Genomic DNA, 16,315 nt, shown 5'->3' on the forward strand with positions numbered 1-16,315 from the left:
AGCTCAAGTGTCTCTGCAGCTGAGGTGTTTTTAACGACTATATTTTTTTGATTTCCCAGGCAATTTACCATCTAACTTGTTAGTAGTCACTACAGCTTCTCTGTTGTGAGGGCTCATACTTCTTGTGTCACTCCTCGCCTGTTCTTTGGTCCTTGTTCCTGTTAAACTATGTCCCCTACTAGACCCCTCTGAAGAAGGACAACATTCATTGTTTCTTCCCACTAAAAATATAATGGATCCTGCTGTACTCAAATAACCCTTGGGGAGATTAGCATGTGAGGCGTCATTAAAAATGCCTAAATTCATCCCTTCTGGGTCACTCACATCTGGAAATCTCAGCATACATTCATCTAAATTTAATTTCTACAATGTTATTTGCTTTTAGCACTTCCAACAGTAGCATATTTTAGCATGGTGCTCAATTCTAATACATCATAGCACGCAGCCAGTCTAGTTTGTGTCCATAACCTGTTTAATTGCCCAGTTAAGCTTCTTAATTGATCTGCTTCTTCCTTGGTTGTGAAGTCTTCCTTTTGACGGGATCTGGCCTGATTTAATCGGGATCCTACTAACAATCTCTACGTAAGAGTGTTGATTCAGGGTTATTCCCAACTTAGTCTGCCTAACATTCGCCCCTATATACCTAAAAGCTCCTGAACCTTGACTTCCAATTTTGAATTCCATTTTTTTATCACAAATTTCTCCAGCGTCACAGATTCTCTCCACCACTAACCTCCTCCACCACTGTCACAGGAAATTATCAACGTACATTAAGAAAATGCCTGATAGTTTTTCTTCACAGTTCCAATATAACATTGTTGGATCTGCTTTTAGCTGAAGACAACCAGCTTTCAGTAGGTCAGACCTAACTGAAAAATACCATACACACTGAATGCATTGTTTAGTCTGTAAACACACTTATTTAAACCTCCATAATTTCTCCTCTATATCTCCAGCTTCTTTTGGAGGCTTTAAGAATAGTTTTTTTTTGGAAATTGTTCCCCTTGCAAAAATGCTGCTTTGAAGTCAATGGATTTATATTCCCATGAGTGTGTCGCTAAAAGTGCCAGGAAAATCCTCAAACTTACTTTTCCAGCTGTTGGGGAGTCTACTCTTAACTTCCTGGTCGCCCAGTTGTTCCTCAAATCCCCAAGTTACAAGACTGGCCTTAGCCTTATACGTACCATCGGGAAATACTTTCTCTGTACATATTCATCTATGGGGCATTGCTGGCTGTCCTTTGTCCGGCACTTTTGTGTAAACTCTCCAAACTAACCAAACTCTCTCTTTTTGTTTTGCCTCCTTTACCAATTTACCATCTAACTTGTTAGTAGTCACTACAGCTTCTCTGTTGTGAGGACTCCTAGTTCTTGTGTCACACCTCACTTGTTCTTTGGTCCTTGTTCCTGTTAAACTATGTCCCCTACTAGACCCCTCTGAAGACGGGTCACAGAGACTTGAAACATTGGCTCTGTTTCTCTCTCCACAGATGCTGCTGGACCTGCCGAGTTTTTCCAGCATTTTCTGTTTTTGTTTCAGATTTCCAGCATGCGCAGTATTTTTATTTTATCCCCTACTAGATCTCCTGTCCCTATCTGGACTACTACTACTCGACCTGTCCCTCCTGCGACTAGACTTCCTTTCACAAGTTCTTGATCTTTTCCTTAGGCTGTGATCACCATTAGGCCCACTGCCTGAACTTACACTATGTTCACTGGCTTTCCACATTTTGACTTCCTTCTACCAATCCATAGATCTGATAGTCTGCTCCTTGTCTTGTACATTCCATCAGTTTTTGCATTTCCGTGTGGCATTTCCTGCCATTCCTACTATGGTGGATTCCCTCCACTCACTAGCCCCTTCTGATATATATACCACCTGAGTTCCAACTTTTGGTAGTTGATCTTGGTAATAAATTGCCCTATCCTGATCTTCACTATCACTTGGTTTACTTTGTTAGCACATTATCTCCCACAATCTGCTGCTCGTATGGGTCCGGCATATATGTGTGCAAGGTACATGGTGTATCTTCAGTTTCCATCATCTGTTCAGGTTCCATCAATGTGTAATCAGTGCCAGTAAACCATGTGGAATGTACTCATATTTTGTTTACCATGTTGCAAGATTATCGTTTCGCCATCAGTGCCTGTAACTTTTCCTGGGCCTCTCCATTCTTTCTGTCTTTCTCTTTTAAAATACGCCATGTCCCCGGGCTTAAAATTCATTTCTGATGGTCTGATTTGATAACTCAAAAGCTCTCCTGATTTTTTTCTGAAACCTCTGCCTTAATAAATGCTCTCCTCCTTGCGTACATGTCATTCAAATGTTCTGCAAAAATGGAGCTAATGGTAGTCCCCTCCAAAGTCAGGGGATGGTCCCACATTATTGAAGATATCTTCAGATTGATAGGGGCTGTAGCCCCCAACCATCTGAAGCATGTTTTTCACATGTACTGCCCATGCTAGAGTAGTTGTGAATTTACAATTCGATTCATCAGTTAAAATTTTCAGAGCATTTTGTCAATCACGGTGTAATTTCTCTCTCACATCCCATTGCTAATAAGACTTTCTGCTGCTGTGTGCATTGCTACAATATTCAAATTTTCACACATACCCCCAAATTCCTCACTGGCAAATTCTCCTCCACTGTCCGTTAAGAATTTAGCTGGTGCTCCTCGCCCCATTCTTATCCATTTTTCCATTATCTTAATCAATAATTACTTCTTTGTCTTTACTAATATTATCATTGACAAACTAAATCTAGTCGCTACATCTACAAAATGTAGAAGAAAAATGTTTTTATTCCTTTATTTCCATACTTTGCGATCCTTCCCTACGGTTTGATTGAAGTCTCTCGCCAATGGAAGACATACTACTGATCATGGTGACGTTCTCCTGTACTAATTACAAATATCATATTTTTCACTAATATTCTCAAGAAGTCTAGTGTATTCCTCATCCAGTACCCCTGCATCGTTTAACAGAATCTTCAACCTATGGCCAAAGGGATGTACAAATTGTCAATGTCATTTTGTAATAATTTGCTTCTCCTTTAAATCCTTATCCCCAGCTGCCCTTAATACCTCTAACATTCTGTCTAGAGATGATAGGTCTTAAAGGAATACAATAATGTCCTGACTGTGTAAATTGTAAATCTACAGATCTCCCAAAGACCATTGCTTTATCATGTTCCATGTCCATCTTCATTTGGGCCTTTTTCATTGAAGGCTTAGATAACAGTGAAGGTATTTCACTCTATACAACATCAGTACTGAAGGTGATTTACCCTTGTTACCGTCAGCAAACCGGAAACAGGCAGAACTGTCATATTCTTTGACTTTGCTTCAATCTTTCTTACTTAAAGAATCCATGTAACACTTGTTAGAGAAGACACAGACTAGGATGCTTTGGTAGATACTGTTTATTAATCACCACAGGGCTTACTTCTCCACGCTAACACAACCTCCCCATTAGATACAAACAGCCAATACGAACTTACGAATTAGGAGCAAGAGCAGGCCATTCAGCCCCTTGAGCCTGCTCCGTCTTTCAATAAGATCATGGTTGATCTGATTGTGGCCACAATACCACTTTTCTGCCAACCCCGATATCCTTTGACTCCCCTGTTAGTCAAGAATCCTTCTACCTTGGCCTTAAAAATATGGATAAAAATATGAAAATGTCTCTTCTGTGCTCGGAGGAAGAGAGTTCCACAGGCTCACAACCCTCTTAAGAGAAAAACATTCCCCTCATCTGTCTTAAATGGGAGACCCTGTTATGGCACAGCAGATGGGAAATGCTGAGCTGTTCAAATCCCAGAGGTAAATTTGAAACAACTGCCACAACTATTTTACAATTTGTATTTATTTTGAAATGCGTGCCTTGAATTCAGTAGTAATAAGACTGAGTTTTATAGGTTTCTTAAAAAAACTAAATTAAACATTTATTAAATTAAAAAATGATTAAGTACATACATAGGTTTACAAATGACTACTCTTATAAATCAAAACCCTCGGTTAATCTGACTCCCTGCTATACCTCCGTTAAGACAATGGTAAAACACAGATTTAAACAGACCCAGGCAAAGCACACACCCTGGACAGTCAAATTCAAAATGAGTTTCTCAGCTTTGGTTCCTTGTAGACAGCAGATTGAGGCTTAGATGCTGGAGGATTTTCAAACTCGTGTTTGATCTTAAAATGCCTGCCCTTACATACAGCCTTCTCTCCTTCATACATATTTTCCACTTTGAATGCAAATTCCTATTGTTTCACTATGGGCTGAATTTTTCCGTTGCCGAGAAGGGGGTGGGGCCCGCTCGCCGACATGAAAATGACGCGGGATGACGTCGGGGGGAATCCCTGACATCATCCCGCCCCACTTAAATCTTCAGAAAGGCGGGGGCACAGTGCAATCAGCTGTCCGCCCGCCAACCTGACAATGGCCAATTAAGGCCATTGACAGGATAATTAATACAATTAAAGGACCTGCCCATCCAACCTTAAGGTTGGCGGGCAGGCCAAGAAACCTGGTGGGCTTCTGAAAAAACGTGAAACCTCATCCGCCAGCGGGATGAGGTTTCATGTTGGTTTTAAAAAAGTTTATTTAAGTTTTTGTGATATTTATTAACATGTCCCATCTCGTGTGACATTGTCACATGAAGGGGACATGTTCATGATTTTTTTATTTTTCTATTTTTAGAGTTTCAAAAACTTTCAGCAATCTCCCTGAGGCAGCACTTAGTCTCAGGGAGATGTGCGCTCTTTCGCATGCGCGCGAAAGAGCGCACTCTCGCATTTGGGGAATCCCTCCCCCCGCCCGCACAGGAAGCGCATAGCGCTTCCCATTGGGCATCACACTGGGTGGGCCTTAATTGGCCCACCCACTTAAAATGGCGGCGGGGCCCATTTCAGCGGCAGCGATCGGTTGCCCGCCTGCCGCTGAGTCAGTTGGGACTACCCGTCAAGGGCAACATTCAACCCTATGTCTTTGGACTTTACCTCTTTAATAATAAAAACCTATCATAGTACTAATTTTACCAGTAATCTTTGGGGAAAATAAACATACTTTCTTAACTTCTCCTGGCTAGGTGTAACATTTCACCCCCTCTTTTGAATTCAAGCCACTCTGGTTTATTTAAAAATGCAAATGTTCCCTTTACACCTCACATTCTAAAACTTCACCCATGTTTACCTATTTAACATTTCAAACCTAGCTTCTCTTCTTACATCAAAGCCTTCAGACCAACTGTCTTTAATTTAATTCACCACACACAATTATTACTCGACTTTACAATAAATTCCAACAACATTATGAAAGTTATTACATCTTCATGACAGGTACCTTATTTTTAAACTATGCCCCCTAGTTCTAGTCTCTCCCATAAGGGCAAACATCCTCTCAGCATCCACTCTGTTAAGTCCCCTCAGGATCTTATATGTTTCAATAAGATCACCTTGCATTCTTCTAAAGTCCAGTGGATACAGGCCCAACCTGTTCAACCTTTCCTCATAAGATAACCCCCTCAATCCCCTGAATCAGCCGAGTGAACCTTTACTGAACCACTTCTAAAGTAATTATGTCCTTCTTAAATAAGGAGACTAAAACTGTACATAGTACTCTAGATATGGTCTCACCAATACTCTGTACAACTGTATTAAAACACCCCTACTTTTATATTCCATTCCCCTTGCAATAAACACCAACATTCCACTTTCCTTCCTAATCACTTGCTGTACCTGCATGCTAACTTTTTGTAATTAGAACACCCAGATCCCTCTGTACTGCAGAGTTCTGCAATCTCTCTCCACATCAATTCTTAATGCCAAAGTGGACAAGTTCACATTTTCCCATATTATAGTCCATCTGCCAAAACTTTACCCACTCACTTAAGCTATCTATAACCACTCGTCCTTATGCCCTCTTCAGAACTTACTTTCCAATCTATCAACAAATTTAGCAACTATACATTTGGTCCCTTCGTCCAAATCATTGATATAAATTATAAATAGTTGAGGCCCCAACACTGATCCCTGTGGCACTCCACTCGCTATGTCCTGCCAACCCGAAAATGACCCATTTATGCCTACTCCGTTTCCTGTTAGCTAACTAATTCACTATCCATGCTAATATATTACTCCCGACACTACGAGCTCTTCGCGTAGTAACCTTTAATGTGGCACCTTGTCAAATGCCTCCTGGAAATCTAAGTACACCACATCCACGGGTTCCCCTTTATCTATGTTGCTTGTTACTTCCTCAAAAAAGTCAAGTAAATTAGTCAAACACAATTTCCCTTTCACAAGACCAAGGGCAGAAGGCCACACCAATTGGAGGGAAAAGCCCTCTGGAAGGCTTGTTGAGGCTATGGAGGGCTGCCTTTCCTGTCTGGATCAGGCTCAGCCTACCAACACTATTGGAGGGGGTTGCCCCATCACTGGCAAAATGCCCACTTAACAGCCCCTAATTGTGGCCTTTAATATGCAAATCGGCTGCCCGCCCCCGTGGAGCCTGCCCAGGTAACCTCCCTGGCGATGGGACAGAGTCGGGGCGCTGGCCTGACTCGGCCCCCCAACTATTTTACCAGCCTTCCCTGCCTCTGTTCCCGTAACCATGGGGTTAAAATTCAGCCCAATGTTTCACAGTTCTGGTGAAAGTTTAGCGAAGAAAAGGTTAATTCCCATTTTTCCCCTCTTTGCACAGATGCTGCCTGACTAGATGGGCATTTTCGAACATACGAGCAAGGAGTAGGCCATTCGGCCCCTTGAGCCTGCACCGCCATTTAATAAGGTCATGGCTGATCTGATAGTAAACTCAAACCTGCATCCCGCCTACCCCTAATAACCTATCATCCCCCTGCTTACCAAGAATCTATCCACCTCTGCCTTAAAAATATTCAAAGACTCTGGTTCCAACGCCTTTTCAAGAAGAGAGTTCCAAAGACTCACGACCCTCAGAAAAATGGGCGGCCCCCTTATTTTTAAACAGTGACCCTTAGTTCTAGATTCTCCCACAAGAGGAAACGTCCTCTCTACATCTGCCTGTTAAGTCCCCTCAGGATCTTATATTTTTCAATCAAGTCGCCTCTTACTCTTCTAAACTCCAGCAGATACAAGCCGAGCCTGTCCAACCTTTCCTCATAAGATAACCCGCCCATTCCAGGTATTAGTCTGGTAAAGCTTCTCTGAACTGCTTCCGATGCATTTACACCCTTCCTTAAATAAGGTGACCAATACTGTACACAGTACTCCAGATGTGGTCTCACTAGTGCTCTGTATAACTGACGCATAACCTCCCTACTTTTGTATTTAATTCCCCTCGCAATAAATGATAACATTCTATTAGCTTTGCTAATTACCTGCTGTACCTGCATACTGGGCCTTTTGCGATTCATGCACTAAGACACCCAGATCCCTCTGCATCTCAGAGCTCTTCAATCAACATTGTGTGTTTAATTTTGAATTTCAAGAATCTACAATATTTTTCATTGTTTCACTCTCCACCATGGGTACAAGTTTATTTTTAACCAGTTGAAAATTAATTTGTAAACTACACTGGGTTATCAGGACTGTTCACCATGAGCTCCTGTTGATGGTAGTGAGTTTGGTCTCTCCTGCAAAAATAAACCCATCCTAATTCATACCCTTCGGTGTTCATCAAATGTTTCGTGGCCGACATTCTTTGCTTTTATTTCCTTTAAAAACAGAAGTGTTTTCAAACATCCTGTTTCTTTGACTTCTGTTCCAGTTAAAGGTTTCAACAGACTTTCCAGTTATTAGTTCATGACTTTACTATAATTTCCTGTTTTAACCATAATCCCTCACTTCGTTCAGAAGTCCCAATCACTTCTTCAACCTCAATCACTTACCATCAGTACGGTCTTTACTTGATTGACCATGTTCAGTCCACTTACTGGCCTGAATTTTGTTGTTGTGGCAGGGGTTCCAGTGACAGGCCTGAAAGCTGGTGGCAACCCTGGGACCCAGAGCCGCATTTTACAGGGTTCAGGCAACTAATTGCTTGCTATTAAGGATGGCATCCCCTCCTCACCCTCTCCCCAGAGGCTGCTGGCCAATCGGATGGCTAGCAGCTCAAGCAGTGCCACTGAGAATGGTGGCCACAGCTGGAGTTGCATCTGGAAGAGAATGATGTCCTTCGATGGCAACACACTCCCAACCAGGTAAACAGGGGATAGTCTATCTTTGTCAAGGTCACATTTGTTGTCATTTGCGACTTTAATAAAAAGTTGTTTCAGAAACCTGATTGGACGGATTTGAGCATGGAGTTCTGGGAAAGATGAGCATGGATTTGGAAGGCAAGGACACATTCAAGGACTTGAAAGGAAAAGCAGTTTGGAGATGGGGGGTGGTGGTTTGCATGGACAGCGGTGTAAAGGATTGTAAAAGAAAAATGAATCTTTCTTCCTTTATATATTAAAAATATTGAGCTTCCACAAAGTTTGAAATGCTCTGAGCATACTTTTGAGAGCAGTTACGGCTTTGTACCCATTCAAGTATGATCAGTTTGGTACAGTTAAGCGGTTGAAGCATTCTTGCCTCAGAGACAAAAAAATGCCAGTTTAAGTCTCATTCTGGATCCAAGGACAGGATATAGCCTAACATTTCAATGCTGTGTGTGTTTCAGTGTTGGAAGTGTAATCTTTTGGATGAGATGTCAAACTGTTGTGGAGGTAAAAGACTGCATGGTTCTTCAATGAAGAGCTGGTATCCTGTCCAACATTCTTCCCACAACTCAACCACTGAAAACATATTGTCTAATCTTTCATTAATTCCCCATGCAAAGTGGCTGCTGTGTTTGCATACATAATGACTGCATCTTGATCAGTTGTAAAGTGCTTAAGGCCATATTAAGGGACTATACAAATACAGGCTCATTAAAGAGAAACAGAAGCACACAAGAATAATAACTAATGAGGCAGTGGCAGACTTGTTAATTAGGCACTTTGTATTCCTTTTCATAGTGAGAAGAATATATATGAGTTGGATCTGGTTCTGGGGAGTGAACAAGAACAACTGGAGCATACAGGAGTGGGAGAGCATCTGGGTAATAGTGATCATAATAAACCAGTTAGTGAAAGGGACAAGGAAAAATCAAAAGCAAAAATACCCAACTGGAGGAAGAGATAATTTCAGTGGCCTGGAAACAAAGCTTGGCCAGGAAACAGTTATGGAGCAATGGGAAGCCATCACGGAGATGATATTTCAGGTACAAACGTTCAGGTACAAACTAAGTATCTTCCTATAATGAAGAAAGATGAGGCATTCAATGCTAGTGCTCTCTGAATGACAAAGAAATAGAGGTTAAAATAAAACAGAAAAAAGGTTGACGACAAATATGTTGCAGTGAAGGAGCAGAGAGGGGAAGAGATAAAGAATAGGATAAAAAGGTAGTAAATAGGTTAGTATCGCTCAACATCAACTAGTCATGTGGCCCAGATGGGATACATCCTAAGGGAAGCTTGGGTGGAGATACAAGAAGCCAGGCCCAACCATCTTCAGCTGCTTCAATGACCTTCCTTCCATTATAAGATTAGAAGTGGGGATGTTTGCTGATGATTGCACAATGCTCAGCACCATTTGCGACTCTTCAGATACTGAAACAGTCTATGTCCAAATGCAGCAAGACCCGGACAACATCCAGGCTTGGGCTGATAAGTGGCAAGTGACATTCACGCCACACAAGTGCCGGGCAATGACTATCTCCAACAAGAGAAAATCTAACCAGCGCCCCTCGCTGAATCCCTCGCTAGCAACATCCTGGGGTTTACCATTGACCATAAACTGAAGTGGACTAGTAATATAAATACAGTGGCTACAAGTGCAGGTCAGAGGCTAGGAATCCTGTGACGAGTAACTCACCTCCTGACTCCCCAAAGCCTGTCCACCATCTACAAGGCACAAGTCAGGAGTGTGATGGAATACTCTCCACTTTCCTGGATGAGTGCAGCTCCAACAACACTCAAGAAGCTTGACATCATCCAGGACAAAGCAGCCCACTTTATTGGCAGCCCTTCCACGAACATTCACTCCCTCCACCACCGAACAGCTGCAGCAGTGTGCACCATCTACAAGATACACTGCAGAAACTCAAAAACTTATGAAGGCAGCACCTTCCAAACCCACAACCACTACCATCTAGAAGGACAAAGGCAGCAGACAGCTGGGAACATCACCACCTGGAAGTTCCCCTCCAAGTCACTCACCATCCTGACTTGGGAATATGTCACTGTTCCTTCACTGTTGCTGGGTCAAAATCCTGAACACCCTCCCTAACAGCACTGTGGGTGTACCTACACCATATGGACTGCAGCAGTTCAAGGCGACAGCTCACCACCACCTTCTCAAGGGCAAATTAGGGATGGGCAATAAATGCTAGTCTAGCCAGCGAAGCCCACATCCTGTAAATGAATAAATTTAAAAAAACCTTTGACCTCCTTGGATGTGTGCGCTGCTAGATGATTTCAAATGTTGCACCCTTTTCAAAAGATAGAGAAATGAACTTGGTAACTGCAGGGAAACCTACTGAGCACCGTAGTCAAGGACAAAATTAATTATCACTTGAAGAAACATGGGTTAATAAGGGATAATTAAAATCAATTTGTTAAAGGCAAATTATTTCTGACTAATGATTGAGTTTAACAGAGAGCTGATGAAGATAGTGCAGTAGATGATGGATGATGTACGTATGGACTTCAAAAATTTGATAAAGGAGCACATAACAGACTTATTCAGGAATTGAAATCACTTGGTATTAAAGGGAGAGTGGTAAGTTGGGCACACAATTGGCTAAGGGATAGGAGGCAGAAAGCAGAGGAGAATGAATGTTTTCCTGACTGGAGCAAAGTGTACAGAGGGTACCTAAGCATCGCTTGTTAAAAATATAAATACCCTTGATTTGGATATGGTGAAAATAATTTTGAAGTTTGCAGTGATATAAAACTTGGCAGAGTGAACAGGATAACCAGCAAATATTATGAGGACATGTACAGACTGGTAAAATACACATAGCAGATGCATTTTAATAAGTATGAAGTGGTGCATTTTGAAAGAAACCACATGGAGAGACGGTATAACCTGGGGGTTCTGAACTGGAGGTCCGTGGTCCCTTAGGCTTCCAAGAAAAGGGCTTACACCAACTAAAAGCTGGTGTTTAATATCAGTGATCAGACTCAAGTGGTGCTGCCAGCTAGGAGCTCCGCTGAAATCTACAGTTATAAAGAGCTCACGTTGAGCATAGTTTTAGCCTTTGGTTTATTCAATTCAGAGTGTTACTCCCCCCGAATTACACAGACAATTCCCATTCAGTTGGCGGCCAATATAATTGGATCTGGTGAACAGGGAGAAGTGGATTAAATTGTCACTCAGGTTCATCCATTTATATTGTGTTTCTTAATGTCACACCTGATACTGTCTCTGCTGCAAAATATCTGCAACAGATCTATAATTATTAATATTAAATATAAATATGCTACTTAGGACAGCTGCATACAAAGAGAAAGAGGGGGTGTAAAGCAACAATTCAAACTCCTCAGATCCCTCTAGGAATCGTGCCAATGAAGGACACCAACAGGCACATCTAGAGTCGGACACTGCAATGTTGGGGGAATGACAACTAAGACCAATGGTTCTGAAATCAGTGCCAGGAAACTAAAACAAGATTCAGATATTGATTCCAAACTCTATCCCTAGCAGACAGATTGCATTGACCTGACTGCAAAGAGTTTCAGCACGTTACCTGAATTGTTCCAAGGATGAGGGATTTTAGCTACAAGATTGGGTAAAGACGCTGGGGTTGCTTACTTTGGAGCAAAGGAGATCAAGAGGAGATTCAATAGAAGTGTGCAAGATTATGACTGGTTTAGCTAAGTTAGATAAAGAACACTGTTCCCCTTGGCTGATGGTGCAAAGGCTAGGGAACACATATTTAAGGTTTTGGGCAGAAATTGTAGGTGGTGAAAAGTGAGGAAGATCTTTTTTATGCAGGGAATGGTAATGACTTGCTGCCTAAATGGGTGATGGAAGCAAAGAGCCTTAATAATTTCAAAAAGAGATTGGATGGGCACTTGAGGGAACAAAACTTGCAGGACTACAAGGATAGTGCAGGGCAATGGGATTCCTCTACAGCATTCCAGCATGGACTCAATGGGCTGAATAGCCTCCTGTGCTGTAATGACTGTTGACAGAATCGAGTGTTATAAACCCCCAAATGTGTCCAAGTATCCCTCTGGGATATATATATCCCCAGGATACCAGGGCTGTTTCCTAGTACAGAACATTGAGATAGTTCTCACTGATTCAGTCTCCAGGTAATGCCTTCAGCAGCCTTCCTCTAAAAGGCAGGATATTCGGGCCCTGCCGAGGTCAGTGATGAAGGCGGACAGGGATTAAAAAATACTGGCGCTGGCCTGCATGGTGGTTTTCCAATATCATTCCAGAGGCCAACCATTTTAGGCATGTTTGCGGCCCAGCAAAACTCATTATGAGCTTGTTAAGGGCACAGAATTTTTCTGTCGGCCTCCAGTTTCCCCAAATGATGGGTAAGTTCAACTACCTGGAGGCAGGCAGCAAGAGGCAGATCAGGGGTCAGCACTCCTGGCAGGCCTACATGGCCTCCCTATCTGCCTTGGTGCAGCTGAAACCAAAGGCCACCCTATAGAGGGATTCCCCCAAATTGTGGGTGACCTGGCTGTTTTTCCTGCTTTGCAATTTAAACTTAAAAGAAATGGTGAGAGGACATCTCCACGTTGAAGAGCTCTCTCCGTTACTTACCCTTTACTGCAGCCTGCCACTCCTCTCAACCCAAGGATTGGCAATAAATGCTGGCCTGGCCAGTGATGCCCACATCACATGAAAAAAAGTAACCAAAGACCATAGATTTAAAGTAACTGACAAAAGAACTAAAGGGAATTTCTTCCCAGAGGCTTAAGACACACTACCCAAAAGTTTGGAGGAATCAAATTCTGTAGAAACTTTCAAAAGTCACTTGGACATGTACTTGAAGAGGACTCAGGTTTATGGGTAAAATGCTGTGTGTGAGATTAAATTGGGCAACTCTTTCACAGGTGGTGGTACAGGCATTGCTATTCTGAATGAGTGTGACAGCACAGAAAGAGGCCAATGATTCTACTGGTTCAAGTTGTTTAGAAAACACACAAAGAGTATGTGAAACAAAAGCAGGAATACAGGCACGCAAGGAGGAATTTAACATTTGGGAGAGGGCTCTGACAGTTCTGATAATGTGAAATGTTTCTCCACTGATCTGCCCAGTGTTTCCAAGAGGTGATGTTTTCCCATTGCCCAATATCTGCAACTTGCTTTGCTTCAGAAGGGCCTGTTCCTGTGCTGTACTTTTCTTTGTTCTTTGTTCTTCTTTGTTCATAAACCAGCATGTATAGTAGCCCAACATATTTGACAAGTGCCAACAGGAGGGAGTTGTTTTGAGACTGACTGAATACCTCATTCCTGGAGCTGGACACACCTTACTTTACAGCTCCTTAGAAATTTATTAGCACAAACCACTGGGCTGGAAACAGGCCAACACATTGATTACTTCGTCCAGTGGATTTGCAGAGTCCAATAGGAAGGGCCCAAGATTTATTTTACCACATTTTGAAATCCAGAACAGTCGAGTGGAGATTTAAAAACTCACAAATGTAACAAATTCTCAGATAAAAAAAACGCAGATAACATTTCTTCAGTCTAACGTCACACATCGACATCTGAAGTTTCACCTTATTGGCAAAGGTGAGTGTAACCAGAACCAAGTTGGTTAAGATGTTTTCACAATGGTTTCTAAAGTTTCTGGCGGAATCATGCACTACACACAGGAAAGGTATTTTAACATTAATCCACGGTGACATCTCACACAGCAATTCCACTCAACCATTGATCTACTGAACAGTTCAAAGCGGATTCTTGTCACGAGCAGTTAGTTCAGGTCAATGTCTGTACTTACCTCGGAGTACAAGATTCCCATCTGTGCCCTGGACTCTCCACGCACCAGGCAGCAGTGTACAGATGAAACTCGAACTCTGCCTCTCTTGGCGGAGCCTGCTGTGTGTGTCCCAATAGTAACTATAAACCGAGGGGAACACTCCCTGCCTTACTGATTCCCTCAGTCCTTTGGAGCTTTATCCAACGGCCGTAAAATGCAAATATTTAAACCTATTGCAAAGAAATGGCCCTGGCTTTCAACAACCGGTTATATCGATATCGGAGGTGACCACACAGTGGGAGTGTCGGTTCCTAGCCTGTACATTGGGCAAGGTTGTATTTAAGCTTCGGGTAACTGGAGTAGTGTTAGTTTTGGAATGTGAAGGAACCAGTTAGTACAGGTTTAGGTTGAGAACTGCATTTTTATTCAGTGTCAGACTTTACGAGATTAACATGTTGACAGCGGGACCAACTCAATTATTTTACTAGCTTATTCCGAAAAGAGAACATCCCACGATTAACCAGCTTTACAAAACTGTTGTGCTCAGCTCCTTTTGGGCATAAATGTCAGTCCTGATATTCCTCCTCTGTTCAAACTCACAATTGCCAATAAAGCTGGTGTCAATTTGCTCCAATTCATTAAAGTGTAAACGTTTTTAAAATAAAATGCGCCACAGCTATTTTGCAATTAAACTTGGAAATAATATTCATCGTGCGTTGTTTCCCGAATTACAAATATTTACAAAACGTTTCTACACAGCAAGTTCTTGTGATCTGAAATGCACTGCCTGTAAGAGTGATGGAAAAACAGGTTTAATAATAACATTCAAAAGAACTGGATAAATACTTTTGCTGGGCTACGGGGAAAGAGAGGTGGGACTAATTAAATCGTTCTGTCAAAGAGCTAGCACAAGCACAATGAGCTGAATGGCCTCTTCTGCTGTATCGTCCTATGATTCTACGAGTTAAGACTAGATGAAGGACAAATTAGAGGGCAGGGTAACTGGACCAAATGAACTAATTCAGACCCGTTTTAAGGTTACACATCTTGTTGTTATTATATATATCTGTTAACAATTCCAATCCCCACACTTATATTGCAAACTGCATATCTAACCATATCACGCGCGATTAAAGCCTCCTGCCAGTGTTGGTGCTACCGCGCCCTCAGTGGTCGAATGATGTAATTACGATGTGACAAGCTTACATAAGTAATTTTCATTATAAATTAAAGACATAGGAATTTCTAATAGAGAACATTGATAGGAAGTGTGTGTTGACAGTAAATTTTTAATATATTAAATTTGTGGTATCAAGTATATCAGAAGAAAATCATAAAAGGTCATGGGATATAAGAATACTTGACTTCATTGTTTTTAGTGTTTCACTTGTCTTCTCTGTACTCATTAAAATAAAAATGAATGCTTTATCTATGTAGTTTATGTAGTCTTATACTTGGCTAACTTCATGTCCAATTTGTACATTTTTTACCTCAATTTGCTATTTCAATCTCTTTGATAAACTGTGTTTTAAAAGAAATATATGCAATTAAAACCCTGTGTCTGGTGCAATGTCTGTCTCACTACAAAGTGCTCATATAAAATACATGTCACACTGCATGTCATATGTGCTTATGATTTTCATTAAAAGCAAAAAAAAAATACCGCCAATGGAGCAATGCCATGCTATTCTGATTGTCTAAGATCAGGGCACTGTAGAAAATATTTCAGATTCATCATGTAGGTTCCTATTATCGCTGTACTAAAAAATTTTCTCCCCTTTCCCTCATCTGTGCCACTCAGCTTTCCAATTCCTCTAATTCCTTTTCATTTCCTGGCGTATGATTTATAGGCACCAGCAGGATTGTGTGTTTGGCATGCTTGGTGCAGCCAATTTTCCTCCCTTTCCTGAGATTGTATTTTCTGGATATGAGTTAGGAATTGGAATGGGCCGTGGACCTCCTGGCTTCACAGATCTATTGTCCATTGTTCCTGGAAGGCTTAATATCTTTTTACTGATAATTTTACCGTTAATACTTGCATGGCTTTCTCAGTAAAATTACTGGCCTGGATTTTGTGGACAACTGCAGTGCAAGGGCACTCGCTGCTGACTTTGAAGAAAGCTGCCCATGAAGGCCTAGCAATCTTTGTGGTGAACATTTCCCCTTTCCCGATGGCAGTTGCGATCTGGCACCAAATCAGGATATCTTTGCATGCAGTAGCAGTGATGTCAGCTAGCAGATAGGCAGCCAATCATATTGAAGCTTCACACACAGCAAATCAGAAAGTTACAAGCACTTAATAACTTTCACTTTTAATTTACAGTTTCAGAAATAAATATAGGACTCTATTAAGATAGAAGCTA

At 41.7% G+C, this 16,315-nt stretch overlaps 1 protein-coding gene across 7 annotated transcripts in view; it reads right to left on the bottom strand.

The window, feature by feature from the left end:
* ankrd22 (ankyrin repeat domain 22) overlaps nt 1-14,300 on the bottom strand; it is a 66,763-nt gene extending 52,463 nt beyond the window's left edge. For 3 of the 7 annotated variants that reach the window (XM_078565962.1, XM_078565961.1, XM_078565964.1), the window contains exon 1: nt 13,974-14,296. In XM_078565962.1, the coding sequence (XP_078422088.1) occupies nt 13,974-13,994 (21 nt within the window). In that variant the 5' untranslated portion in view covers nt 13,995-14,296. Of the gene's footprint in view, nt 1-13,973 lie in introns of all 7 variants that reach the window. The other 4 variants (XM_078565959.1, XM_078565960.1, XM_078565963.1 and 1 more) reach the window with 3 other exon arrangements.
* Between the last annotated feature and the right edge of the window lie 2,015 nt (nt 14,301-16,315).

This window comes from Cetorhinus maximus, chromosome 20 (assembly GCF_964194155.1).
Source record: "Cetorhinus maximus chromosome 20, sCetMax3.hap1.1, whole genome shotgun sequence".
Lineage (NCBI taxonomy): Eukaryota > Metazoa > Chordata > Chondrichthyes > Lamniformes > Cetorhinidae > Cetorhinus > Cetorhinus maximus.